This window comes from Polyodon spathula, chromosome 20, assembly GCF_017654505.1.
Source record: "Polyodon spathula isolate WHYD16114869_AA chromosome 20, ASM1765450v1, whole genome shotgun sequence".
Lineage (NCBI taxonomy): Eukaryota > Metazoa > Chordata > Actinopteri > Acipenseriformes > Polyodontidae > Polyodon > Polyodon spathula.
In genome coordinates this window covers 10,929,125-10,954,226 of record NC_054553.1, presented here as the reverse complement: position 1 = coordinate 10,954,226, position 25,102 = coordinate 10,929,125, and the positions used below count along the sequence as shown (strand labels likewise).

General features: G+C 37.6%; 2 protein-coding genes across 2 annotated transcripts in view; both read left to right on the top strand.

Moving 5' to 3' along the window:
• Nucleotides 1-2,049: 2,049 nt before the first annotated feature.
• Nucleotides 2,050-5,721, top strand: LOC121295359 (liver-expressed antimicrobial peptide 2-like). The gene is made up of 3 exons (XM_041219872.1): nucleotides 2,050-2,176; nucleotides 3,523-3,701; nucleotides 4,912-5,721. Exons 1-3 carry the CDS (start codon nucleotides 2,108-2,110, stop codon nucleotides 4,949-4,951), a joined length of 288 nt encoding a protein of 95 aa, XP_041075806.1. The 5' UTR covers nucleotides 2,050-2,107; the 3' UTR covers nucleotides 4,952-5,721.
• An 8,900-nt stretch (nucleotides 5,722-14,621) lies between these two features.
• Nucleotides 14,622-25,102, top strand: part of LOC121295798 (phosphorylase b kinase regulatory subunit alpha, skeletal muscle isoform-like) — a 32,771-nt gene continuing 22,290 nt past the window's right edge. Inside the window, exons 1-8 of the mRNA XM_041220853.1 lie at nucleotides 14,622-15,663; nucleotides 17,558-17,716; nucleotides 19,255-19,302; nucleotides 20,216-20,384; nucleotides 20,908-20,990; nucleotides 22,933-23,013; nucleotides 23,806-23,904; nucleotides 24,192-24,338. Of these exons, the coding sequence (XP_041076787.1) occupies nucleotides 15,586-15,663; nucleotides 17,558-17,716; nucleotides 19,255-19,302; nucleotides 20,216-20,384; nucleotides 20,908-20,990; nucleotides 22,933-23,013; nucleotides 23,806-23,904; nucleotides 24,192-24,338 (864 nt within the window). The 5' untranslated portion in view covers nucleotides 14,622-15,585. The remainder of the gene's footprint in view (nucleotides 15,664-17,557; nucleotides 17,717-19,254; nucleotides 19,303-20,215; nucleotides 20,385-20,907; nucleotides 20,991-22,932; nucleotides 23,014-23,805; nucleotides 23,905-24,191; nucleotides 24,339-25,102) is intronic.

Below are 25,102 nucleotides of genomic sequence, written 5' to 3'. Positions count from 1 at the left end.
TTACTGTAAATTGAAATTTCCAATCCAAGTAGTCTGCTCCAAATTTAAGAGGATAATCAACTTTATAATTGAGACAAATCAGTACTGACCCCCCCCTGCCAATTTTCTTTCGCTTTTTTTGTATTTATTTATTTCTTAAAATATGTCCCTCTTTTTGTGTCCTAAGCCTTTACTTCGGGGTGCAATTGTTTGAATTTTTTTATTTTTTTATTTTATTTTGTATAAAAGTAATAAAAGAAAAACTTAGAGGCAGGCAAGAGCCTGTGAATTAATGTTCTGAGTTTACCTGACCAGCAGGGGGTGGTAGAGGGATACATATTAATAAGAAAAACACTGATGGGTGTAAAGATGAACTGTAACAAACCTCAGCAAATAGCTGAGATGAAATGTTAAGAAATACTTATTCACGTTACGTGTGAATCTCAAAACCAGTCAATTTAGAATTCATGCTCATTAGCTGCATAACGGGTTCAGTGCATATTTTGTTTTTTACATGTTTTATTAACAATGCAAATCTGTAAAACATCTCAGGTGTTGCGTTTACGCTCCCTTAAGCCTTCGTAATACTTTCATATGTCTTCCATTATTTTATTTTTCACAGAAAACAGCATGCCGACTAGTTATTTATTTATATATGTTTAAAGTTGCAGACTGTGGAATCTGCTGTCCTTCAGAAGCAACAGTTCAAAGAACAGCGCTTCAGCGATCCGTCCTTCACTCTGCAGACAGGAACATTGCTGGCAGGGATGTCGTGTTTCGACCTTTGCACGACTGCCATGCTGGCTGTAATGAGATCATGCTGAACAATATGAAAGCAGAATGCTAATTAAGCAAGTGCTTAAAATGTTTGGACAGCAGCAAGCAAAGACAAACATTTGACTCCAGCCTCATACAATTATGTTCAGCAGGCACATGCTTCATGAAGTGTACTTGTGACAAAGTGGCAGAGTGGATACAGGTGCAGGAGTGATTCAGTGTGTGAATGAAGCAGACAAAGATAATTGTAATCCAGTTTAGAAAGGGGTTTATTTATAATGTCCAGGTCTGGCGACCAAACAATAATCTCCTGGCAGTACACAACAATGTGTACAGCATGGGGTAAATAACAACGGGATTGCAGTGCCAAATAATAAACAATATCTGCCCCACAATAATACACACAGAGTCACCAGTCCTCGGTGCGTGCAGTAGTGCTCATGGTGGATGATACAAGTTTATTTTGTGACAGTGGTAAAGTGTTGTTCCAGCTTTGCTGGCCCACCGCGACAGCTCCAGAAACGTGTTAGCTGTCTGGCAATTTACAAACGACAAATTACTAACTAACAAAACAAACAAAACACTCACAAAACTGTTACGTTCTCTGGGGTCTCTCATAGTCCCTAACCCTAACACAAACCAAAATGAAGGAACAGATTATGATTCTCCATCCCCTTTCATGCTGTCACACATGAGCCCTTGATAAACGAATGCAACCGCGTCTCCAATCTGCGGCTGCCGTGTCGTTTCCCTTCTGTGTCAATGCATTATTGCAACGGAGTCTCGCCCCCTTCCTGGCTGGCCAACTTCCCTCGAACCCTGGGAAAGAACTGTCAGGCCAGCCCATCCAAGGAACTCTGTTCTTGCTGCTTAGCACCCTTACAGGTCGCGAGGGAGATTTACAACCAAAAATCATTGTATTTCTGTCACAGTACTGTGCCTTCTGATCCATAAAATCCCTGCTATTTGCATTATGTACATTACATCCAAAAGAATTTTAGCAAAATGTGTAAAATTTAAATTCCTCTGAAATGTATAAACATTTATACAAGAATAGATGAATGACTGTTAACTTGATGCATTCACTGAAACCTCAAAACAATGCTGGCAGTTATTCACTCTGATAGCACATCATTCACAATAAAGACAGCAATGTCTAATCCAAGAGCTGGCTTGTGCCAGACAGAGTACTTGGCTCACAGTTGGGGTAATGTAGCAGTTAATCAGTACAAGTTGCCAGTATTTAGCAAATGTGTGACGTCAGCCTGGGTACATATATCAGAGTAAGGGATGAAGTTAGGTTGGAAACACAGCAGGATTGCTAGCAAGAACTCCATCCACTTCCTTCACAATGCTGCCAGACATCTTTAACTCAAAGGCTATAGCAGTGTGCATTGGGGTGCTAATGCTCAGCTATCAGGTAATATACAAGATCATAATGCAATGCATTTCCTTTCATGATTAATAGACTCTGGGATTTGCAGCTGTCAACATTAATTTACACAAATGTAAACTGGGAAAACTGTCATAGTTAACTTTATACCAAAGTAAAAGTACTGTAAAGCTTTTTAAATGCATATACACCCTTACGAAAGTGTACCACAGTAAATGTTCACGGTACTGTTGCAGTCTGGCTTTTCCCATGGTTATACTATGCATTTAACATAGTTTACCATGATTTGCTGTACCATGCCTCCCTGAGATTTACAATGCTTTCACAATGCTTTATTAGACTTTGCTATGCTTTTACTGTTCTAAACTTTTACCAGGGCAAATGCAGTAAATTGCAGTATTGGAAAGCATGGTGAAAACTGTTTAAAAAGTACAGTAAACAATATAAGCATGGAAAATAAATGGGTAAATGACCCTGCTCCACTTGTAGTGTTCTTTGAGCTATTCCTGTGCAGCAGATGCAGTGCATTGAGAAGCTTCCTTTTCAGCACACTGCAGCCCCTGAGCTGAAGAGAGCTGGATAGACCAGACTTATTGAGATGTTCATCATTAGACTTTGCTCAGTTCAGTTTTTCGACTGTTTGACTGATGTGGAAATAAGCACAGAGGAAGGTCGTCTACAAGAACAGAACCTAAACAAACAACTTAATCGCTGATTAGCTAACTTAACTGAACCTTAACCCTTTCTCTCTTGTGTTTCGTTCATGTGGTAGCATTGAGGATTCCGACATTTAGAGACTGAATGTTACTTACATTCTGTTTTTTTTTTTCATTTTTTTTTTTACTTGGTTGGAATTTTATTAGCTTAATTACCAAAAGTAATTTCTATTTTGCAAATTTGGTCAAAGTTGTAATTTGGCAGGGAAAGACTGCACCCATACATTTGAAAACAAAAGTATAAGAAACTCAGATACACTTTAATGCCTTTTTAAGCTGGGGTGAAATTGAAATCAAGCCTATTTCTTGAAAACTAAAGATAGTGGGGTGTATTCGGTTAATCTAAACAGTGGGGAATAAAAATACTGCCAGTATTGAAATATTAAAAATAGGACAGAATTTGACATTTTACTACAAGAGACTCAAACACACTGTAACAGGAGTTCCCTTGTTTTACTGTTTTTAGATCTCAGATGAAATGAATAGGATGTGAATTCCTAATGCATATCATGTACAAGTATGAACATCTGTATTATGAATTCCATATTTATATCAGTACATTTTAAATACTAATAAAAGCAGTGGACTATTATAGGAATAACATGCATTGAATGAGTACAGTATGAAGTAGAATGGACTGCATTTCATTTTTGCCAGGTCTGCTCAAGTCCCATCCAGAAAGCTGATTCCTCCAGTGTGGTTGACAGTCCAGCCTCCTTCAGCTTGCAGGCTCTAAAGCGGTTCGCTCGGATGACGCCCCTCTGGAGAAACATTGGCACCAAACCCCACGGAGCGTACTGCCAGCACCACCACGAGTGCTCAACCAAGATCTGCAGGCAAGTCTAGCAAGGCCAAGTGCTTGTGCTGCTGTGTGTGATATACTCCATTCTCATCCATTTCATACAGTGAGCAAATCAGAGTTTAACTAGTCAGGCTGTGGGTCAACGGGGGTAGCCAGGACTACACTGGTTTCACTTGATGAGTCTGCAAGGTGTTTAAATGGTTCCATTCCTCAGTGATTATAAAGGCTTTCCCTAGTGAAAGCATAGCACAATGTACTAAAGCACAGCAAAAAGCATGGTAAAGCATAGGTAAACATTGTTAAGCACAGAGAGGTATGGTTAAACTTTGCAGAACATGGTAAACTATGGTAAATGCAGAGAATAACCACGGTGAAAGCATGGGAAAACTGTACATATAAGTACTATATCTGATTCCTTCAGGGATGTTAAGGGTGCTGTGGAGTCTACTCTCCAAACTGACTGAAGCTAATACAAAGACACATACTGTGAGAGGAGAAAGTAATTGTAACAACAACTAACTAGAAAGAAATGACTTAGATGCACAATTGTATTCATTTTCATGATAATAATAATAAAGAAAAATTTTATTTTCTGAAATTTAACTTCAAAATATGGCCAGCATGTACTTTACACATCAGTGATTAGTGTCAGTCTTACATGCTGATGCATCTTTCAGCTGGTCACCTGCTGTACAAGCAGTCCTCCTTAGCAGTCTGTCAGGTCGTCTGATTCACCCAGTACAATATATCAGGGCTCCCACTAGCTTAACGAAAGAATCAGTTTTGTGAGAGGTGACCCCTTTACATAAAAGTGCATGTCACAATGTATATTTCATATAAATTAACCCTTCCTAATATGGACAGAACAACTCCTAGTACAGTAGTCGACTAGTTGACACTTTGAAAAAATGTGCTCTTTTTGTAAACATACTGTTTTGTAACACAATGCTGTTTGTGCAATGCATTTTCAACACTGCTTGTTTTTTTGTTTTTTTTAAACTACCTATTCATGTTCTCAGATGTTATTTAGATGTTAATAGATTTGCAAATGCAAATACTCTTCAATGACGTGCTGTCAACGACCCATTTCTGAGGTCGACTGTTACTTTTGTATTTCATTAGTTCCCTAATTGGTGCTACCCCTGATCCATACCATATATAGGTCCAGACGGGTCTATCTGAAATCTGCATTGGTTTAACATGAAGCCTTTTCATTGACTGAGTTTGTTTCTCCTTCTTGACAGGGAGGGCCATTGTTCACTGACCCAGCACTTCAAATCCTAAGAGGAGTGAGAGAGAGTCTTATTTGGAAGCAGGAAGAAGTACGAGCAAGTGATGGGCTGCAATTCTTAACTACTCCAGATACTGAAATACTGAAATAATACCAGTACTGTATATTTATATATTTGCTATGTTATATAATCAATGTGAATTGGAAAACAGGATTTTTTCAAATTTTATGAGGAAAGGTTATTATGAAAGCTCATGTGTAGAGTACTTTGTTATGGTATCAAGGTACTAAAAAACAAAAGGGTTGCTGTTTAATGCTTAAATAAATTCTGTATTCTACCAAGACACCTGGAAGCAAAAAGTATACTAGGCATTGACTTGGGTAGTCCAGATTGTGCAAGTTAATAAGTGTTAATAATATGATTTCCAGCTTCCTTTTGTAATATAATAAACTTGCAGTAGATCAAGACAAGCGCCCCAATATTTAATAAACTGACATGAGCAGATTTGTATACAACAGACAATGAAAGACATCAAATTCCCTTTTTTTAACAGAAAAGACTTGAATGTATGAGAAGATAAGTTAACTGGAGTCAAGGTTTTTATACCAGCAAGAGATTTGGTTATCTCCAAATCCTATCAATGTGTTTCTGAGCCACTTAAGATGTTGGTGACTTGCACAGAGTGGAATGTAAACTGTTTTAATAAAGTATTGTAAAAAAAAGCTACTTGTTTTTGGTGTAACGTCTATCAGAACTGTTCTGCATTTTGCTGTATGATGGAAAGTGAGGGAAATTGTCATTAAAACATTTTTAAAGCATAAACAAAGCGATTGAGCACTTTTGTTAAAATGAAATATCCCTAATTAATGATTGCTGCAGTATACCATGGTGAAAACATAGCAAAGATAACCCGAAGCTAATTGTTAAGGTTACCATGGTAAAGCATGGAAAAGCAAATTAAACTGCAAATTCTGTGCACATTTACCAGGACGGACCTTTTAGAAAGGAAAGCCCTCCACGTATTTTTGTATACCTCCCAGTTCACAGTTTCAGCCAGTCAATACATTACAAAGTAGGTCACTGTAATCCATAGGAACAATGTGGCTGGAAATGTCGGGCTCAATGCTGCAATGCAGCCACTGTGAGAAGAGAGACCTTTACCCAAGTCTGCCAGCAGCAGCCTGTCAGACATCCAGTCATGTAATTTGGTATAATACATCATCCACTGTTTGTATACACACTGTATAAAAACTACTTATATAAACTCAGATTATCCACTGTGCACACTAACCAGATAAACAGTGTGTTCTTTATCCCAATATGTCACATGTTCCTGCTTGCCCTCAAGGCCCTTCATCACACGGGTCCAGAGTTTCTCTCCAACCTGCTGAACCGCTACGTCCCTGCACGCAAGATGAGGTCCTTTGACTCTGGCCTGCTTGTTATAGCCAAGCAAAAGTGCACCACACTCGGAGAGTGCTTATTTAGTTTCTACAGTCGCTCTCTTCAAATCAACTCTCAAGACCCACTTGTTCTCTCTTGCTTTCAATGCTCTTTAAGTATGATATCTGCTATTAGCTGTTGCCTAAATTGCTATTTCAGGTTTTTCACTCCATCTTATTCTTATGATTAATGTATTTGCATTGTTTTTTACTGTTTGTATTTAATGTACTATGCCCTGTATTTCATTGTATTTAATGTATTATTATTTATTCCTCACTAACCTGTAAAGCGCTTTGTGATGGTGCTGTGGAAGCTGTTGGCCGGGTGGCCCCGCCCCTGTGTGTATTCTGTATTATATGTTGTCTGTGGCATGTTAGTGTTGGTGTAGGTATTGGTACACAGAGCACTTCAAGAAGTCACAGGTGATCACCGCACCCTGTCTAAAATTGTTTTGATGGGCAGCCAAGTGATAGACTGTATTTATTTCTCATGCGTTCAGTTGAGTGGGTTCATTGATGTAACACTGGTTGTACAAAAGTCTTGACTTGTAATCTCATAGATCCAAGGTTTCATCACCTGGAATGCTAGTCCAGACTATTTACTGTGGAGGGGTAGGGATGGGTGTAGCTCCCTTCCTCAGGAACATTTTAGACAATGAATGGAGTGTACATACAATCGTATGTTGATAATGACAAACCAGTTTTTTATATATTCGTTTTATTTCGTGTGTTGTACAATGACTGTCGTGGGTCTGTAGGTTTTAATGTCAACTTGCAGGTCTAACTCTCATGAAATGTATTGTCACACCAGTATCCTCTGAAAAAAAAAAACAGTTTTTCTGAACACATTCACTGTATCTGTTGACCCTGAGACATGCAAACTTCTATCTTACACTGCTATCGTTCTACAGACAAATCAGATTGCATTTGTTAATGAAAACAGGATGAGTGCTTCTCCTGATAGAATGATGACCTGGATTTTCTTTTTCTTTTTAAAACTATATTTTGAGTACCCTGGATGTTCTCCCTGATTGAGAATGTCCAATTATGTTCCCTCATCACTGTAATTCCAATAGCAGTTCAGGAGAACTGAAGGTCCTAGCGAAGACCAACCAGGAAGCCAACATAGGCTCCCTTGACTGTATAACACCAAGAGGCCATGCTTTTACCAGGTGAGCCACTGGAAGCCCAATGACCCTTAACTTCTGAAGTCATATGGCCACCCTGCTCAAGGTTTAAAAGTTCATGGCAAAGGTGATCTTTGACTACAGTGGCGAGCAAGTGCAAGGAAACTCTCATGGTCATTCCTGGGTCTGCCATTGGGGGTTCCTGTGGCGTGAAGCAGTAGTCTGCAGTAGAGGAAAGGGGCTCCTTTAGCAGACAAGAATGAAGTAATGAAAAGGATACAAAACAGTGCAGTACATTTCTGCTGATAGGAACGAACTTGAGGTGGAAAGTGACAGAGTTTACATAGATTTGTTTGTTTTGTCTCCTAATATCTATGATCATGTGTGAGCCAACTGGCTGGAATTCAACAAATTCTGAGAAGTACCTACTGTCATTAGGTAGGAGTGTAAGGGACAAAAATATATATAATAATTATTACAAAATAAATGATTTATTGGTCAGGCCCCCAAGTAAAACTGATATTCGGTTACAAAAAGGATACTGGTAACAAACTGGAAAAATCTACTATTTGCAAATATGGATGAAGCTTTTTTTAGAAATCCTTCTTCTGGAAATTTAAATGCCCTTGAGGTATCCATAACAGAAAACAGCTGTCAGAGAGATCCTTACCTCTATGTATATATAATATATAATATATGTATATACACACACACACACACACACACACACATCTGCAGCCTACAATCCGATCTGCAACTGGATGTTCCACACAAATCAAAGATCACCTGTATGTATCATGATTTTGCTCACCAAGAGAAAGATCTTGGTATTGTAATACTCATTGCTGTCCAAAGGCAAACAGAATACTTGGGTATGTAACCAAAAGTGTACTACAAATCCAAAGAGGTTATGATGAGGTTGTATAATTCACTGGTGAGACCGCATTTAGAGTACTGTGACCCATTCTCAACACACAGTATCAAATGGACATTGAGGACATCGAGCCCAACAAAGAACAGCTAGACTAATCCCAGGGCTTAAAGGACTGAGCTACAAAGATGGGCTGAAAGAATTTAACCTATTTAGCCTGTAACAAAGATGAATCAGGGGGGCATGATTGACGTATTTGAAATCATAAAAGGAGCTGACAAAGTTAATAGCCAATACTTTAAGCACAACACAGAACAAAGATGAAAATGAAGTGGAGTTAGAATCAGAACAGAGGTAAGGAGACACGTCTTCACATAGAGAGTGATGAAGGGATGGAATGGGTTACCTAGTCGTGTTGATGCTGAATCACTTGGATCCTTTAAGACTCAACTAGCGATCAATCAGCTACTTGGAGCCAGATGAAGTTAGCTGGGATGAATGGCCTCCTCTCATTTGTAAATGTTGATATATAAAATGCTCAGATCCACTGTAAAACTATCAGTGAGGTAGACACATGTTTTGTCTGGTGCATTCTTTAGTGTACTAATTAAGAACTCATAATAAGTACACTAAAGAAGACACTAGCTGAAACATTTATCTACCAAGAAATACAATCATAATAAAAATCTGGTATTGTGGTATATAGCACTTCATGTTTCATTCTACCAGTCTTTTATTATACCTGTGTCCTCAGGGAAACGCAATCGGTTATTTCCTCTCTTTTCTATTTAACAGCCAGGTGCTGTCCCAAGGACAAGAAGGAAGCCAAGAGTTTGGATCTAATTCTAAAATCCCTTTAGCGCCAATAAACACTTTGGGAAATGTATAAGATCGTACAATAAACAAAGAGCAATTAGTCATTTATGTATGAGTCATATAAATATTGTACTTGCATGAACTTTCAATTTTCATATTTTTTAAACATATTTCTCAATTTAAAAAAGGAACATAACTTGGCCTTCGATCTACTTTTAAAGCATTTTTACTTGATTTCCACATTCTGTGGACCGGATTGTGATAGTTTAGTATGTGAAAGTGCAAATTCCAGTTGTTGCTGTAAATATGTAAAAGTTTATAATATTATTTTTGTTTATGAAGCTGTGATTACATTTCTGTGCTGTACTTTTAATTTAATTTAGTGCAGTTCAAAAAACAAAGCTTTCTGTGTTTATACCATTTATATACAAGTTATATTACATTTATTTACATGTTGCATGCCCCAGACCACTGGCATCTTTCCAATGGTACCACAAACATACTAGCAAATGTCTACTTTTCTGTTTGTCAAATGTATTGTGTAGTGAAGATAACAGTTAAATGTGCTGGATGGGTAACCTGTAGCTAGGTGGAGTATTTATTTATATATCCTGTCTCAGTCATCACACTCAACAGTTTAAAACACCCCTGTGGCTTCACTAGAGCTAGTGAATGCAAGAAATACAAAATTTGTTCCATGTGGTATTTATTTAATCCACTAGGGGCAGAGTATTAGTAAAACTCTGGTGTACCATCTGTACTGAGATATAAGGCATTTCTGAGCGCTCTGTGGAGGCCCTGGGTTTACACAATGTGATGACTGAAACAGAAAATTTTACAAAGTGATTCTAAACAAACAAACAAAAAAATACAATAGTTTTGCTGTCTCTGATATTTCACCCCCATATCATGCTGTTCTATTAAACTGTTTGTAAGTAACAAAATAATTCCATAACTCTTAATGTAATGTTGTCTGGGTGCTGCCACTAGGATACCAACAATGGTAAACACAAGTGTGGGGTTGCTGTGGTAACCCTCCCAGGATATACCAACAATGGTAAGACCATTAATACGGGCTATATAACAGAATCATACAATCCCCTCTAAATCTACTCTACCCATGTTTCAGACATTCCGGATAACACTCTAAAACCATGAAACAATACAGAATTGCGACTGCTGTGTCCGAGCACTGCTTGCTTCATAGCTGATTAAATGTGATTCTTTCTCTCCTTCTCCCTTTCTAAGGAATGCCTCCCCCTGCAAGTGCCTCGTATGCATCTGAGCAGTCGGAAACCTGTCCCTGCCACAATAACCAATGAGCTGCCTCCCCCATTGAGTGACATGCTTTCAGCCAGTCAGTAATATGCTACGACCCAGAAGACACTGCTAAGGTGAAATGACCAGGAAGTGCAAGTAACACATTTCCTGTGAAAAAAAGGAGAGAACATTATAACTTTTAACCTAAAATATTATAATTATTGTTTGCAAATGAAAATATGTTTGCTATATAAAATACGTTTTGAGACCTATGTAGCGAATGGAGGTGCAAAATATGTATTATTAATGCTAATATATAATATACAGTGGCTCTCAAAAGTATTCACCCCCTTTGGACTTTTCCACATTTTATTGTGTTACAACATGGAATCAAATTGGATTTAATTAGGAGTTTTTGCCACTGATCAACATAAAAAAAGTCCATTATGTCAAAGAGAAAAATACAATCTACAAATTGTTCTAAATTAATTACAAATATAAAACAGAAAATAACTGATTGCATAAGTATTCACCCCCTTTGCTATGACACACTTAAATAAGCTCTGATGCAACCAATTGTCTTTAGAAGTCAGATAATTAGTTGAACGGAGTCCATCTGTGTGCAATTAAGGTGTTTCACATGATATCAGGTTAAATACACCTGTCTTTGGGAGGTCCCACAGTTGGTTAGTACATTTCCTAACAAAAACTACATTGTGAAGATGAAGGAACATTCAAAGCAAATCCGGAATAAGGTTCTTCAAAAGCACCAATCAGAGGTAGGATATAAGAACATTTCCAAGGCATTGAAAATCCCTTGTCCTGGAGTGGCCCAGTCAAAGCCCGGACCTCAATCCAATTGAGAATATGTGGAAAGAGTTGAAAATTGCTGTTCACCAAAGGTTACCATCCAACTTGATGGAACTTGAGCAATTTTGCAAAGAAGAAAAAGCAGAAATTGCAGTGTCCAGATGTGCAAAGCTGGTAGAGACTTATCCAAATAGACTCATGGCTATAATTGCTGCCAAAGGTGCCTCTACCAAATATTGACTGAAGAATTATTTTCTGTTTTGTATTTGTAATTAATTTAGAATAATTTGTAGATTTTATTTTTCACTTTTACATTATGGAATTTTTTTGTGTTGATCAAACTCCTAATTAAATCCATTTTGATTCCATTTTGTAACACAATAAAATGTGGAAATGTCCAAGGGGGGCTGAATACTTTTCAGAGCCACTGTATGTACTATATATAATATACTATAATATATATGATAATGTGTATAATTATGGAATTATTTTATTTGCCACAATTACTTTAAAGCTGTTACTATCTCATGTTCTTGTAAAAAAAAAAAAAAAAAAAAAAAAAGTAGCATCCACTGGCATTATCTTGTCACCGAAACATTATCTTCAAATACAGTACAACACAATTACCAGTTGATTTCCTAAGGAAAACCATAACATGATTGAAGGAGATTCTTGTTTGGCGCCACATTAACTGATATTAGCCATGGTGCCAACTCTGAAATTAAGATAAGGGAGATCTGATATGTCTTCCCAAGGATTCTCGCTATCATGTTTTTTTTTTACCATGACAGTGATAAAACAACAGTCAAGGCTGGCCAGCAGAAGAAATAGCAAACAGAGACCCAAAAAACTTTTTATTAGCTCCCAAAACAAACACACATAACAAAATCCTATGTAAAACAAAACAGCAGCCACACAGGCTATCTTGCTGCCTAGGCAAATCTGCTGCTCTCTGTCCTTCTATTGCTTGCTTCTCTGCCCACAAAACATATTTCTTCTCCAGGCCAATCAGGACCTGCACGTCTAGCCGATCAATCAGTCAATCAACTGCCCCAGAAAGGCACCACACCAAACCAATTCACCTTAATTAACATTCATCAAATCATTGGTAAGTGCACAACACTTCAGCATCGTGCTGGTCCCAGATGTCAATATAAGAACAAAAGAAGATAACAAAATGTACTAATGAGAGAGGTCACTTGGTTCGTCAGTGCTTGTCCAGTTCCAAGTTGCTTGATCTCAAATTGTGTCAAGTGAGTACATGCGTTTTGGGCACTCGCTTTTCCTCCAGTTTGCAGAACCTTGATGTAATCTCTGTTTCTGTGCTTTATCCTGAGTTATGAAATTCCATTAGTCCTTCAGAAAATGTGTCTGTCTTGCAGGACAATGTGCCCCCACCCCGCTACATACTTTGCTATCATTTGCATGCTAGTAATTACTCTTGCTTGAAAGTATGTATACAGGGGTGTAGCCAGAGTACTTGTTAGTTGCTGTGAGTTTACAAAAGAGGAATCAGTTCAGCATACTGAAGTCAAGTCAACCAAATATTTTCTTTAGCAACTATCATAAGATCTTTATCATAGACTAGCTTACAGCTCATATTGATACATCCCTGCCCTCACTCAGCCAGTAATGAATGCTCAATTCACAAACTTTCAAAGACATCAGTCTTGTTGTGCATGAACAGCTATTCATTATCAATTGGATAGACAACATGATGTACCTTTGAACAAAACTAAAACAGTGGTAGTAGTTAACTAAACAATTTCATAAACTGTACCTGTCATGCACCAAGGAGGTCATCTTATAACACACATGTATTTTAATTTTAATAAATGGCATCTGCTATGTATATATTGGTGTGTAGAGTCCTTAAAGGGAGTTGGGGTGGGTATCAGTGTAAAAATGTGTTCTGCAGCATGCATTTGAGACCACCTTGTGAAATACATGTGATCTGTTTTGCCCATTGTGACTGAAACTGACATTTCAGTATTACGGGCCAGACATAATCTTGTTTCATGGTGAAATAAAAATCAGAAATTGAAAATAATAACAACTGGTTTGTCTAGAAGCCCTTAAATTAACTATATGTTGTTAATGCATAATTATGACATTTTAGCAGTTTTTTTTTTAAATTTCCTTTAGAAGAGTGGAGAATTTACTTGCACAGTGGCAAAATACTTTACATATGACATAGTTTGCACAATTTACCATGCATTTATTATACAGTAGTACCTCATGGTTTGCCTTATGGTCTACTCAAGCTTCTCAATGCCTAAGCATTCATGCTGCATGTACATACAGCATGTGTTGCAACCAATGACTTCCTTTCCCTTGACTGTTTGTGAGTTCTGCCCTCATGTGGACATAATTAGAAGCTGATATAGCATTAGCTATTTCTTAAGTTTGCTTTACAATCACAGCAGTGAATTAAACCCCATCTCAGATAATGATAACATTTGACGTCGCAGATGCTGGAACGACAAACGTCACATTATTGAATAGTAAGTGTAAAGCAAACACAAAACAAAACCACGGATTATTTTCCTTTAATTTAAAATGTATTTGAGACTTTTTTAAAAAACCTAGCTCTAGATGTGTTACTATTAGCAACGTTCAGTTCGGTGTTGTCTAATTCTGGTCAGTTATACGTGTGTTCCAGATCTGGCCGACTGAGACGTTTTAAATTTCATCCGTGTGAAGTTGAGGTAAAGAATAAACGTGCTAAAAACCAAATGAAAGCTTCAGTAGTTTTTTTTTTATTATTTTTTTTTTAAAGCCTCAAAAATATATTTGCCAGATTCTTTGGGGTATTTTGTTGTTTAACTATAGCGTTTTTAGTAACTGAGCATACTGTTTTACTTAATGACTTGTTTTTAGTAATAATGACCATATTTTGAATACAACTCTTTTTTCAACTTCAACACATATTTCTGTAAATCCTTTGTTTCTCTTTACAACAATATATTATTGTTAGTATCATACATAAAATGTTTCCACTGCAATAAAAATGCCATTACTAACCCCATACCGTCTTAGTAACTTGAAGGATAGCACCTAAGTATTATGAAGCGGGTTTCCACATACAAATGTTTTTCTTTTACCACTAGATGGCAGACGATATCAATTAATATTATTGCACAGACTGCCTCACCATGGTTTTCGTCCTGACTGTTAGATACTTTCAACCGTCATGAACGTCAGACGTGACAGTGTAAAAACCTGTCTGAATGAGTAATTACACTTTTAGTTTTAAAGTACCCCCATAAAACTTGAATTGTACATCCCATTCTTTTTTGTTTTAAACTTTAAACAAGTGAGTGGCGTTGTACTAACAATTACGTCATACTAGATAATTAGTGCTCTTACATTTCAGTTATTTTAGTCATGGCTCCTTTTCCATTCAATCTTCTCACAGAGTACAAGCCAACGGACACGATTTTACAATTTTGCACCGAAAGCACGTTCTCCTCTTTGACCTTAGATGTGGCGAGTTAAACCTGAATGTCCTTACAGGGTCCAAAAAAAAAAATGGTTAAACAATATTACATTATCACACCAAAGATAATATATGAAAAATACAACTATTGAACAACTAACCAAGTGACCTGCCAAGTATAGAATTAGTTGCAGGTGGTTTTTCAATATATTTTTTGTATGTATTCCAGGTCCTGCTCGTTGTCAGCTCTGGTTTGTGTCTGCGAGTCGGGTTGAAAAGTAAAGGGAAGAGAGAAACAAACGGGGAGTAGGGAGTTTGTTTTTTTTTGTTTTTTTTACCAAAAGAAATTAAAACGTAAGAAAATAAGGACGCTTTTCAAAATGTATAAAAGAGTTTGCTTTTTTAAAAACATATAAATGACATACAAAAGTCACGAGCACTGGATATCGATATTGTAAAGTTTTAACTAGTAAGCGGAGGGAAGTTTATTGAGTCAGAGTTTTGAAAGTTAAGTACGATACCTGTTCAGTTGCAAGACATTTTTTTAACAACAGATATTGCTCGGATTACATGTTGTTTATTTTAAAATGTAAATTAAACTGGTATCGTGAGTTCAAAATAAACTATAAAATAGAGAGTCTTTATTTTACCGGCAGTTGTTGACATTATGTACTCGGGAACGTCAACAATTCAAAACAAGAGCAGCTGAGCAAGCTGTCAAAACTGAGTGAACGTCTTTCTTATCACCACCAGAAACTGGATAGTTTTTCTTGCTTTATTTTTTAAAATCTTAGAAAACGAAATCAAACTTTATTCATGGTTAATTTGTGTTTATTTATTTTATTTATTTTATGCAATGTTCTGTTTTTAATGTGAAACTGCATACTTTTGGAGCCTGTAGTTCCAAAACCACGCTAAGACATGAGAAGTCGAAGCAACTCTGGAGTTAAGCTTGATAATTATGCCAGACTGGTGCAAAAGACCATCCTGTGTCACCAGGTGAGTACACATGATCTGTGTTTGTTTTACAGCTAATAATAATAGTCACCTGTGTTGCTGTAATAGTGGTGTTTGTGTTACAACAGTTTTGTAGCTGCATATTATCGTGACTTATTGGTATTATCCTTATATGTCGTTTTGTATTTAATTACTGTAGTTTTTGTGCACTTTCCTAACGCTTTTGAACACTTATTTTTTTAAAAAAGAAATTCCTGTTACCTTGTTCATATTTACGTAGGGCTATTCCACCAGTCTGATGACATGTCTCCTCAGACAAAAACTGTGTGTGTGTGTGTGTGTGTGTGTGTGTGTGTGTGTGTGTGTGTGTAATCTCAGATTTTAAATCAGAAAAGATGGTTCTGACACTGGGTCTTGCAGTCAGTTGATTGTAGACCTGGATTATGGACGTGCTTTGCTAGTGTGTTCTTGATCATGATGAAAACCTCGATCCCCATTACGAACACCAGAGAAAGCAAACGACTTTCAAGTCTACAGTATTGCTAGCCATCTATATGGTGTGAATTGTATTAGCTAAGGTAGGAATACATAGCCTACTTAGTGCTCTTGAAGGAAGGTGGTTGGCAGCACCTGAGTCTGCCATCATTATTTTTTTCACAGAGGTTGTAATAAGCCTTTATTACTTGATTACTGTATCTTTAAATAATGTAGTTCGTTTACTAATGGTTGTACACCGGAATATCTCTGTCGGGAGGAGGGCAGAGAGTCAAGACGTCCCTCAAATGTATTAGGAGTAACATGGATACCAGTGGCCTAATAGTAGAAGTACCTGTTTCTGTGACATATATGTTATAGAATGGAACTGTAGAACTACTGTAGACTATGATGGTCTGAAACATTTGACTTGTACTCTGTGCTTGTATCAACAATCTGTATCTGGTGCCTCTGTACTGCCTTCATGGCTGCCCATCGTTAAAAGATATACTCAAGCTGTGGCAATGTTAGTAGTTTGGAAATTCTCTTAAAAGGTTGTGTTGCTCCAACTGCCTGGTTTCTATACAAACTTGAACATAATATTGGCATATTAGTACCTCTTGCAAAACGTTACCACAGGGCAGCCAACTCTAACTATGAAGGGGCCAAGTCTAGCACCTGTTTCTGAAACGTTTGTGTCAGCATGCCCATTTTAACATAGACAATGTCCTGCCAACGTAGTAAACGAGGAAGATGTCATCAGCAAAAGATCATAAGAAAGTAGGAGCTCATCAATGCTTCTTACCCTCTGTTTTACGTCTGTTAATAATCAAGTCTAACCAAAACCCTTCTTTGTTATAGGCTAATTAGATTCATTTCCGTCAGCTCTTCATAGCTCTTACCTTGTAGGGTTACTGTGGTTGCTGTTTGATGGACTCTCTCTCTTTCCAAAGCTGTAGTGTTTCAGTATGCTCAATGTGGTTTCACCAGTGCATTAATATTTGTACTCTACAGCTATGACCGAAAGTTTTGCATCACCTAGAATTTTAGTGTTAAACATTATTTAGATATTTTATTTAATGTTTAGTCATGTTTTTCTGCAATCATGTATTCTAACATAATATGTGTGTAAATAATAATTTGGTTCCAGACAACCCTCTTCTCCTGATGATATTCTCTTAAAATATGGAACAGATACATGTTTTTTCCTACTCCTCTAACATATGACTGATATTGTACATTTTTAAATGCTAGTGACCGTGATTAACAGCAGAAAAGTACATTTGAGGCCTGTAGCCAGCATACGCTCATTGAATAGGCTGTGCTTTATTAGTGATCTGCAACTTTTCAAAATCACTAAAGTATAACAGTGGTGTTTACATAGATAAATGAATAAAGTGGTTATAAGAATGTAAATATAGAAGTGTTTGAATCTCATATTTTTTATTTTTTTTTCTATTAGGATCCAGTGACTGGCCTCTTGCCTGCTAGTGAAAAGCAGAGGCACGCCTGGGTTCGAGACAATGTGTACAGCATTCTGTCTGTGTGGGCCCTGGCGCTCGCCTACCGAAAAAACGCAGACCGGGACGAGGACAAGGCAAAAGCATACGAGCTTGAACAGGTGCACACAACTGCTGTAATAACATTCGCATTGCAATGCAGCAGAGCTAAACTTGATTCAAGCAGTCAGTTAAACTTGTGTTGTATTATTTATAAAATAATAAATAAATTCAGTACTCCTCCAAACTCTCTCTTCTGAAATGACCAGTGCTGCTTCCAAGTGGCACATTGTCACAAAGACGTCCGGAGTGGGTGGCGTCAGACCAGAAGCAAGAAAATAAACAGAGAGAGAGGTGGAGTTTGGTGGAGCTGAGCGGATGGTCTCTCTCAGCATTTAATGAGTGAACAGACACAGAAAATAAACGGTTGGAACAAACAAAAACACAGGCCACGGCACATTCGCCAAAATAAACAGACTAACAAAACAGACGATACAGACAAACACGGTGAGCAGATATTTATCTACTAATACTTATTATTATTATTATTATTGTTATTATTATTATTATTATTATGATGGTTATTTTTACCTCCGTCTCCTATCTCGTTCTCCACTCACCGAACACCCAACCGCGAGTATGTGACAACGTGCATCTATATATACTGTTGTGCTGGGATTCAATTACCAATTAATTATTCACTTGAATCCCAGCACGTGAATTAATAAAGTGCAATTCCCCGTGCTCACATATTACTACATTTTACTTGCACGTGAAGTGCTGTGCAATCCTCGTGCCTAAATACACATATACATTTTAAACACTTGTGTTACACAGACCTGTTTATATCCCATGTACCAATGTCTGTACACCAACATTTAAACACACCACACGCAACACAACAGATAATATACACAGGGGCGGGCACTTTGTCACACACATCCAGCAAAGGCGCTCCACGCGGATGTGCCCTGTAGCCTGGGGATCGCAGGTTCGACTCCAGGCTAAGTCACAGCCGACCCTGACCGGGAGCTCCCAGGGGGTGGCGCACAATTGACTGAGTGCTGCCCGGGTAGGGAGGGCTTAGGTCGGCAGGGGAATCCATGGCTCACCGCGCATCAGCGACCCCTGTGGCCAATAGAGCGCCTGTGGTTCTGCAGTGGAGCTGCCAGATCTGTGTTGTCCTCTGGCGCTATAGGTCCGGTGGCCTCGCTGTGGATCCACAGTGTGTAAAATGATGGATTGGCAGGAGCACGTTTCGGAGGACGCGTGAGCCTCCGTTCCCCGAGTTTGCAGGGGGTTGCTAGCGGTAGGCCAAGGATACAGATAACAATTGGGCACACTAAACTGGGGAGAAAACCGGGGTAAAAAAAATTGGAGACGACTACATTTATATAAAAAAATAAAATAAATGACCAGTGCTGACAAAATTGTCTTTTTTCAACCCATGTAAAATGTTTTTTTGAGTAACTTTCCTTTGATACACTAAAGCAGAATGTATGTGTTTCTTTGACGTGACTAACATTAAGGGGAAATGCCATGCAATAAAGTGAGCTTGGTATAATATTACAGCATCAGTCAGCTGAAAGGTCACTGCTGGGCACAGTTGCTGACTAAGAGATCTGTGTACCCGGTAACTGGTTTGTGTTTCATTCTACAGAGCGTTGTGAAACTGATGAGGGGGCTTCTTCAGTGCATGATGAGGCAGGTATGGTATTTTATATGTAAGCATATTCCATAGTTCATATTTTAGCTTTTTAGTCTTGTTCCCCTTTCTTAACAGAGGTATTTTTTTACTGCAACACATCCATTAAATCCTGATTTCAAGAGTGACCTTCGTACTGTTGATTTGGTAAAAAACAACACCTGTGCCTTCTGCCAGTTCTGTTGTCGTCTTTCTATTTCTTAAAGATATTATCTTCAGGTTTTGCTAATTCAATGTTCCTTGATGAGTTGTAAGGGGAATTGCATTCAGGAATGGTCATGTATCTCTCCAGAACAATTTCAACACCTTGCAGCTGAATCGCAGCTGTCCTGGCTACCCGTGATGGCCCTACACCTTATTGACAGTGTTATTGCAATCATTTCTGACTTCTTGTCCATCCTCTGATTTCTAAAGGGAACATCTTGGGATTCAAGGCAGGATACATTTTAATATAGCCACAGTTTTCAGTATGTGTCCCTACCTTACTACCTTAATAAACTCTGAGGTCAGAGGTCTGCAGTGCTGACATTGCTAGGCATTTATAGGGCAAGTACAGTTAACTGGCAGTTAACATAACATTAACAGTGGTGAGTAGTGCTCAGGGAAGTCAAAAATTAGTATAAGCTTATGTACCTGTGTAATTGTACACAGGTAAAAATCACATTTGATGTATGAGTTCGCAATTCTGTCATTGTCATTTCAGTGTCACATTCTCTGCCTCCTGACCATGTTAACGATACAGGTTACTGACTTTCTTTACAAGCTCTACTCTATGACTCTCTCAATAAAGGGCTGTTTTTAGTTCCCATGTTTGTTTGTTTTTTCTGGATTGAGCTTGGACAATGAATAATGAATAGATACATTATTTTAATCATTTTGTTTGATTTTTACTATATTGTTTCTTCATTTTGAAAAGCTGGACAAAGTGGAGAAGTTTAAGTATAGTCAGAGTCCTAAAGATGCCCTTCATGCGAAATACAGCATCAAAACATGTGCCACTGTGGTGGGGGACGAAGAGTGGGGCCACCTACAAGTTGACGCCACCTCCCTTTATCTGCTCTTCGTAGCCCAGATGACAGCTTCAGGTATGAATACAAGCATGCATGTAGAAATTTGCAAGTACATGAAATGTCCCGTCTTGTGTTGGACAGACTGATGTTTAGCACAAATATTTCTGATCTTTGATGCAGCTGGTGTCTTTCTCGTTGAAGACATTAAAATAAATCGTGCAGCTCTATGCAAAGTGTTCAATCATTTACCTGAAACAAACTGAACCGGCTGCCAGGTTCCTAAATGCAGTGTAACAGGTAATGCAATAAAAAGGCAATCGCTTGCTGTGATTATTTTTAAGTGGTAAAAATGTATATATTTACACTATTTTTTCACTAGTGGGGATCTTCACGGGGAACTACATATTACACAGCAATGGGTACATTAAATCAGTGATAACTGAAAAAATAAAGCATTACTAATAGTAGGTAAGAATAGATTGTAAAGCCTTGGATATCACCCCTTTAAGATCTGCATTTACAGGGGTTCACGAATTATACAATCAATTTGTGTTAATGGTTTAAATGTCTTAACTGGAAGCTGCTTTGTTTTTTGTAGGTCTTCACATAATATACACTCAGGATGAAGTAGACATCATCCAGAATCTTATGTTCTACATAGAAGCTGCTTATAAAATTGCAGTGAGTATGCCTGCAGTTTGTGAGAGTCATTATTATCAGATGTTATTACAAAACTTAAACTTGACTTATCCAGGGGTGGATATTGTCTTGTATAAGAACATAATAAAGTTTACAAATGAGAGGAGGCCATTCGGCCCATCTTGCTCATTTGGTTGATAGTAGCTTATCGAATCGAATTGATCCCAGAATCTCATCAAGCAGTTTCTTGAAGGATCCCAGGGTGTCAGCTTCAACAACATTATGGGGGAGTTGATTCCAGACCCTCACGATTCTCTGTGTAAAAAAGTGCCTTATTTTCTGTTCTGAATGCCCCTTTGTCTGATCTGCATTTGTGACCCCTGGCCCTTGTTTCTTTTTTCAGGTCGAAAAAGTCCCTTGGGTAGACATTGCCAATACCTTTTAGAATTTTGAATGCTTGATTTAGGTCTCCGCTTAGTCTTCTTTGTTCAAGACTGAATAGATTCAATTCTTTTAGCCTGTCTGCATATGACATGCCTTTTAAACCCGGAATAATTCTGGTCGCTCTTCTTTGCACTCGTTCTAGAGCAACAATATCCTTTTTGTAGTGAGGTGACCAGAACGGAACATAATATTCAGATCAGTTCTTACTAATGCATTGTACAGTTTTAACATTACTTCCCTTGATTTAAATTCCACACTTTTCACAATATATCCGAGCATCTTGTTGGCCTTTTTTATAGCTTCCCCACATTGTCTAGATGAAGACATTTCTGAGTCAACAAAAACTCTTAGGTCTTTTTCATAGATTCCTTCTTCAATTTCAGTATCTCCCATGTGATATTTATAATGCACATTTTTATTTCCTGCGTTCAGTACCTTACACTTTTCTCTATTAAATGTCATTTGCCATGTGTCTGCCCAGTTCTGAATCTTGTCTAGATCATTTTGAATAACCTTTGCTGCTGCAACAGTGTTTGCCACTCCTCCTACTTTTGTGTCATCTGTAAATTTAACAAGTTTGCTTACTATACCAGAATCTTAATCATTAATGTAAATTAGGAATAGAGAAGACCTAATACTGATCCCTGTGGTACTCCACTGGTTACCTCACTCCATTCTGAGGTTTCTCCTCTAATCAGTACTTTCTGTTTTCTACATTTTAACCACTCCCTAATCCATGCATATGTGTTTCCTTGAATCCCAACTGCGTTCAGTTTGAGAATTAATCTTTTATGCGGGACTTTGTCAAAAGCTTTCTTTTTGACTTTGTCAGAAGTATCATAGATTGTACCCTATATGATATTCTGTATATATTAACTAAGAGCATTTTTTTCAATGGGCCTATCCAGTTGATATTTCCCATATCACACAGCCCCATGCAGTTTTGTATATAGTATAATTTACAACAATATCTACCAAAGACTGAATTGAAGTATTACGACTGGTTTCATGGATCCGACTGACGCAGTTTGAGAATTAATCTTTTATGCAGGACTTTGTCAAAAGCTTTCTTTTTGACTTTGTCAGACGTATCATAGATTGTACCTTATATGATATTCTGTATATATTAACTAGAGAGCATTTTTTTCAATGGGCCTATCCAGTTGATATTTCCCATATCACACGGCCCCATGCGGTTTTGTATATAGTGTAATTTACAACAATATCTACTTAATTGAAGTATTACGGCTGGTTTCATGGATCCGACTGACGCTTACATTTGATAGTCCAAGATTTTATCAGTAAACATGATAGTTTTGACACTGTACTATTTCAGAAGACCATACATCAATTCAAAGTATTTTGTAACTGACAGCTATTCAAATGAATGTATTATGTAGGAAATCTGGAGTACTTTGTGTCCCTTTTGGAGTATTTTTTTGTTCTGAATCTATATCTATATATATGCACTGTTGTTTGTTGCTTTATCCCTGCACTATATATTTGTAAGACACCTGTTTTTTTTGTTGTTTATTTACAGGACTATGGCATGTGGGAACGAGGAGACAAGACAAACCAGGGAATCCCAGAACTCAATGCCAGTTCAGTAGGCATGGCTAAAGTAAGCTAACCCTAATTTAAAGGGAATATTTATAGGTCTTCTAGTTTAACCAAAAAAGTTTACCAACATTGCGTGCAAGTTTTTCCTTTCTGTGATGTATATTAATGACCTTAAAATGACACAATATACAGCATATAGGAAGATATACTACATCAAAGTGCTATTTAAGATAAAACTTGAAACAAATGATTCTACTTTTTGATCTGTCAGTGTTTGTATTGTCAAGGTTGCGGAGCTCGGCTTGTGACTAGTTTGCACAGAATGCTCTCTTCTCTGAGAAAAACAGTTTAAGTAGGGGACAATTTTTGGTACACCACGGGAAATTGCATTAGAGGTTAAAAAAGTTTTAAAATGATAAACAAAACTTGCATAAGAATACTGGTGTGGTTGGATGTTAGGGAGTTATATAATTGTTAATGTTGAAATGGCCAAAAGGAAACTAAACACATCCAAGAAAAGTTTAGCTGTGCACAAAACAGAGGCAAGCAAAGCGGAAGTAAACTTTTCAACCCATCAACATATACTTTAAAGAACTTTTTCACATTGAAGATGTATACAAGGACTGGACAAAAAAAGTGAGAAACTCCAACCATAGTACTTTCAATAGGGGAAGCCAGGGAAGCACACATTGAGTGACATGTGTGCAAGGTGTTTTATTGTGCGTTTCGGGGAGATACAGATTTTACAGATTACAGAATACATGGCAACAGACCATTTACACCAGATGAATCAGTGTTTTTGGAATTTTGTAAATGCTTTAGAATACATCAGATGTATTGTCTGTATCTACAGGCAGCACTGGAAGCCTTAGATGAACTGAACCTGTTTGGTGCTAACGGTGGGCCTGCATCAGTAGTTCATGCTCTATCTGATGAAGTGGAGCACTGTCAGGTAACGACTGCACTATACTTGCAAAAATCCTGCTTTCACATTAAGATTATCTTCATCACTACAAACATGTGTATACAGCAATACAGTGAATAAAGCAATACCATGGCGTACCATATTGCAACTTGTCTTTACAATCAATAATGGCTCCTACTCTGATATGAAGGAAGTCTTACTAATGTGGAAGCACATGTCGCACCTATAGTTATATATTGAGAATGACATTGTTGTAGATCACTGTGCAACCCCCCATTTGTTAATAGGGTCATGTTCTTTTCATTGTATTCCAGTCAATTCTTCATTCTATGCTGCCAAGGGCTTCAAACTCAAAAGAAATTGACACAGGCATCCTTTCAGTTATCTCATACCCAGCCTTTGCAGTGGAAGATATTCGGCTCGTAAATATAACAAAGGAGGAAATAATTTCAAAATTACAGGTCAGTTTTGGTGCATTTTGTGTGTGCTGTTCCAGGGTTTTATTATCACTTTTTTAATTCCAGTAACAGTTAGACTACTGGCTGACTTTCTGGCTGTTACAGTGTGATATTTCCCCAGAGTATCAGAGACTATTTCACTTTTCTGCTGTTGGAGACGCCCTTATAAGGGTTTTCCATAGTTAAAGCATAGCAAAGTATAATAAAACATAGTGAAAGCATGGTAAAGCACAGGTAAGCATTGTGAAGTTCATAGACGACGGCAAAGCAGATAATCAATCCTGGCAAACTAAGATAACCTGTGGTATATGCATATTATAACCATGGCAAAAGCACAGGAAAACTGCAAAATGACTATGGTAAGCTTTTGTAAGGGCTGCTACTGTATTACTACCATTGTTCAAAACTCTTGACTTTGTCCAAGTAAGTAATATCACACGACAGGGTATGCAGCAGTTATTAAGTTACTGCATGCCCTCGGTACTTTGTGAGGCACACAGGTGCTGTTGCACACCCTGTATTTTAAAGTCACAAAATTCAGTGTTCGCTGTGATTACTAAATTAGATCTGAGCTGTGTGGTATTGCATTCCTCCAAGGTCATGTGATTGCCAACAGGCAATCAGAAAGCTAATAGTGGAACCCTTTTTTTTATGCTGAATATAATTTTAAAATGGGACTTTTCCCACTGATAATAATTGAAAGAACAGTTTGGTAATTTATTAGCAGGCACAATCCTGTAGTATAAAAAATACCTTTTTGTGTCAAC

Coding starts and splice junctions, on each gene's coding strand:
- LOC121295359 (XM_041219872.1), top strand. CDS start 2,108: ATGCTGCCAGACATCTTTAACTCAAAGGCTATAGCAGTGTGCATTGGG. Junction 2,177..3,522: donor TGCTAATGCTCAGCTATCAG/GTAATATACAAG, acceptor CATTTTTGCCAG/GTCTGCTCAAGTCCCATCCA. Junction 3,702..4,911: donor TGCTCAACCAAGATCTGCAG/GCAAGTCTAGCA, acceptor CCTTCTTGACAG/GGAGGGCCATTGTTCACTGA.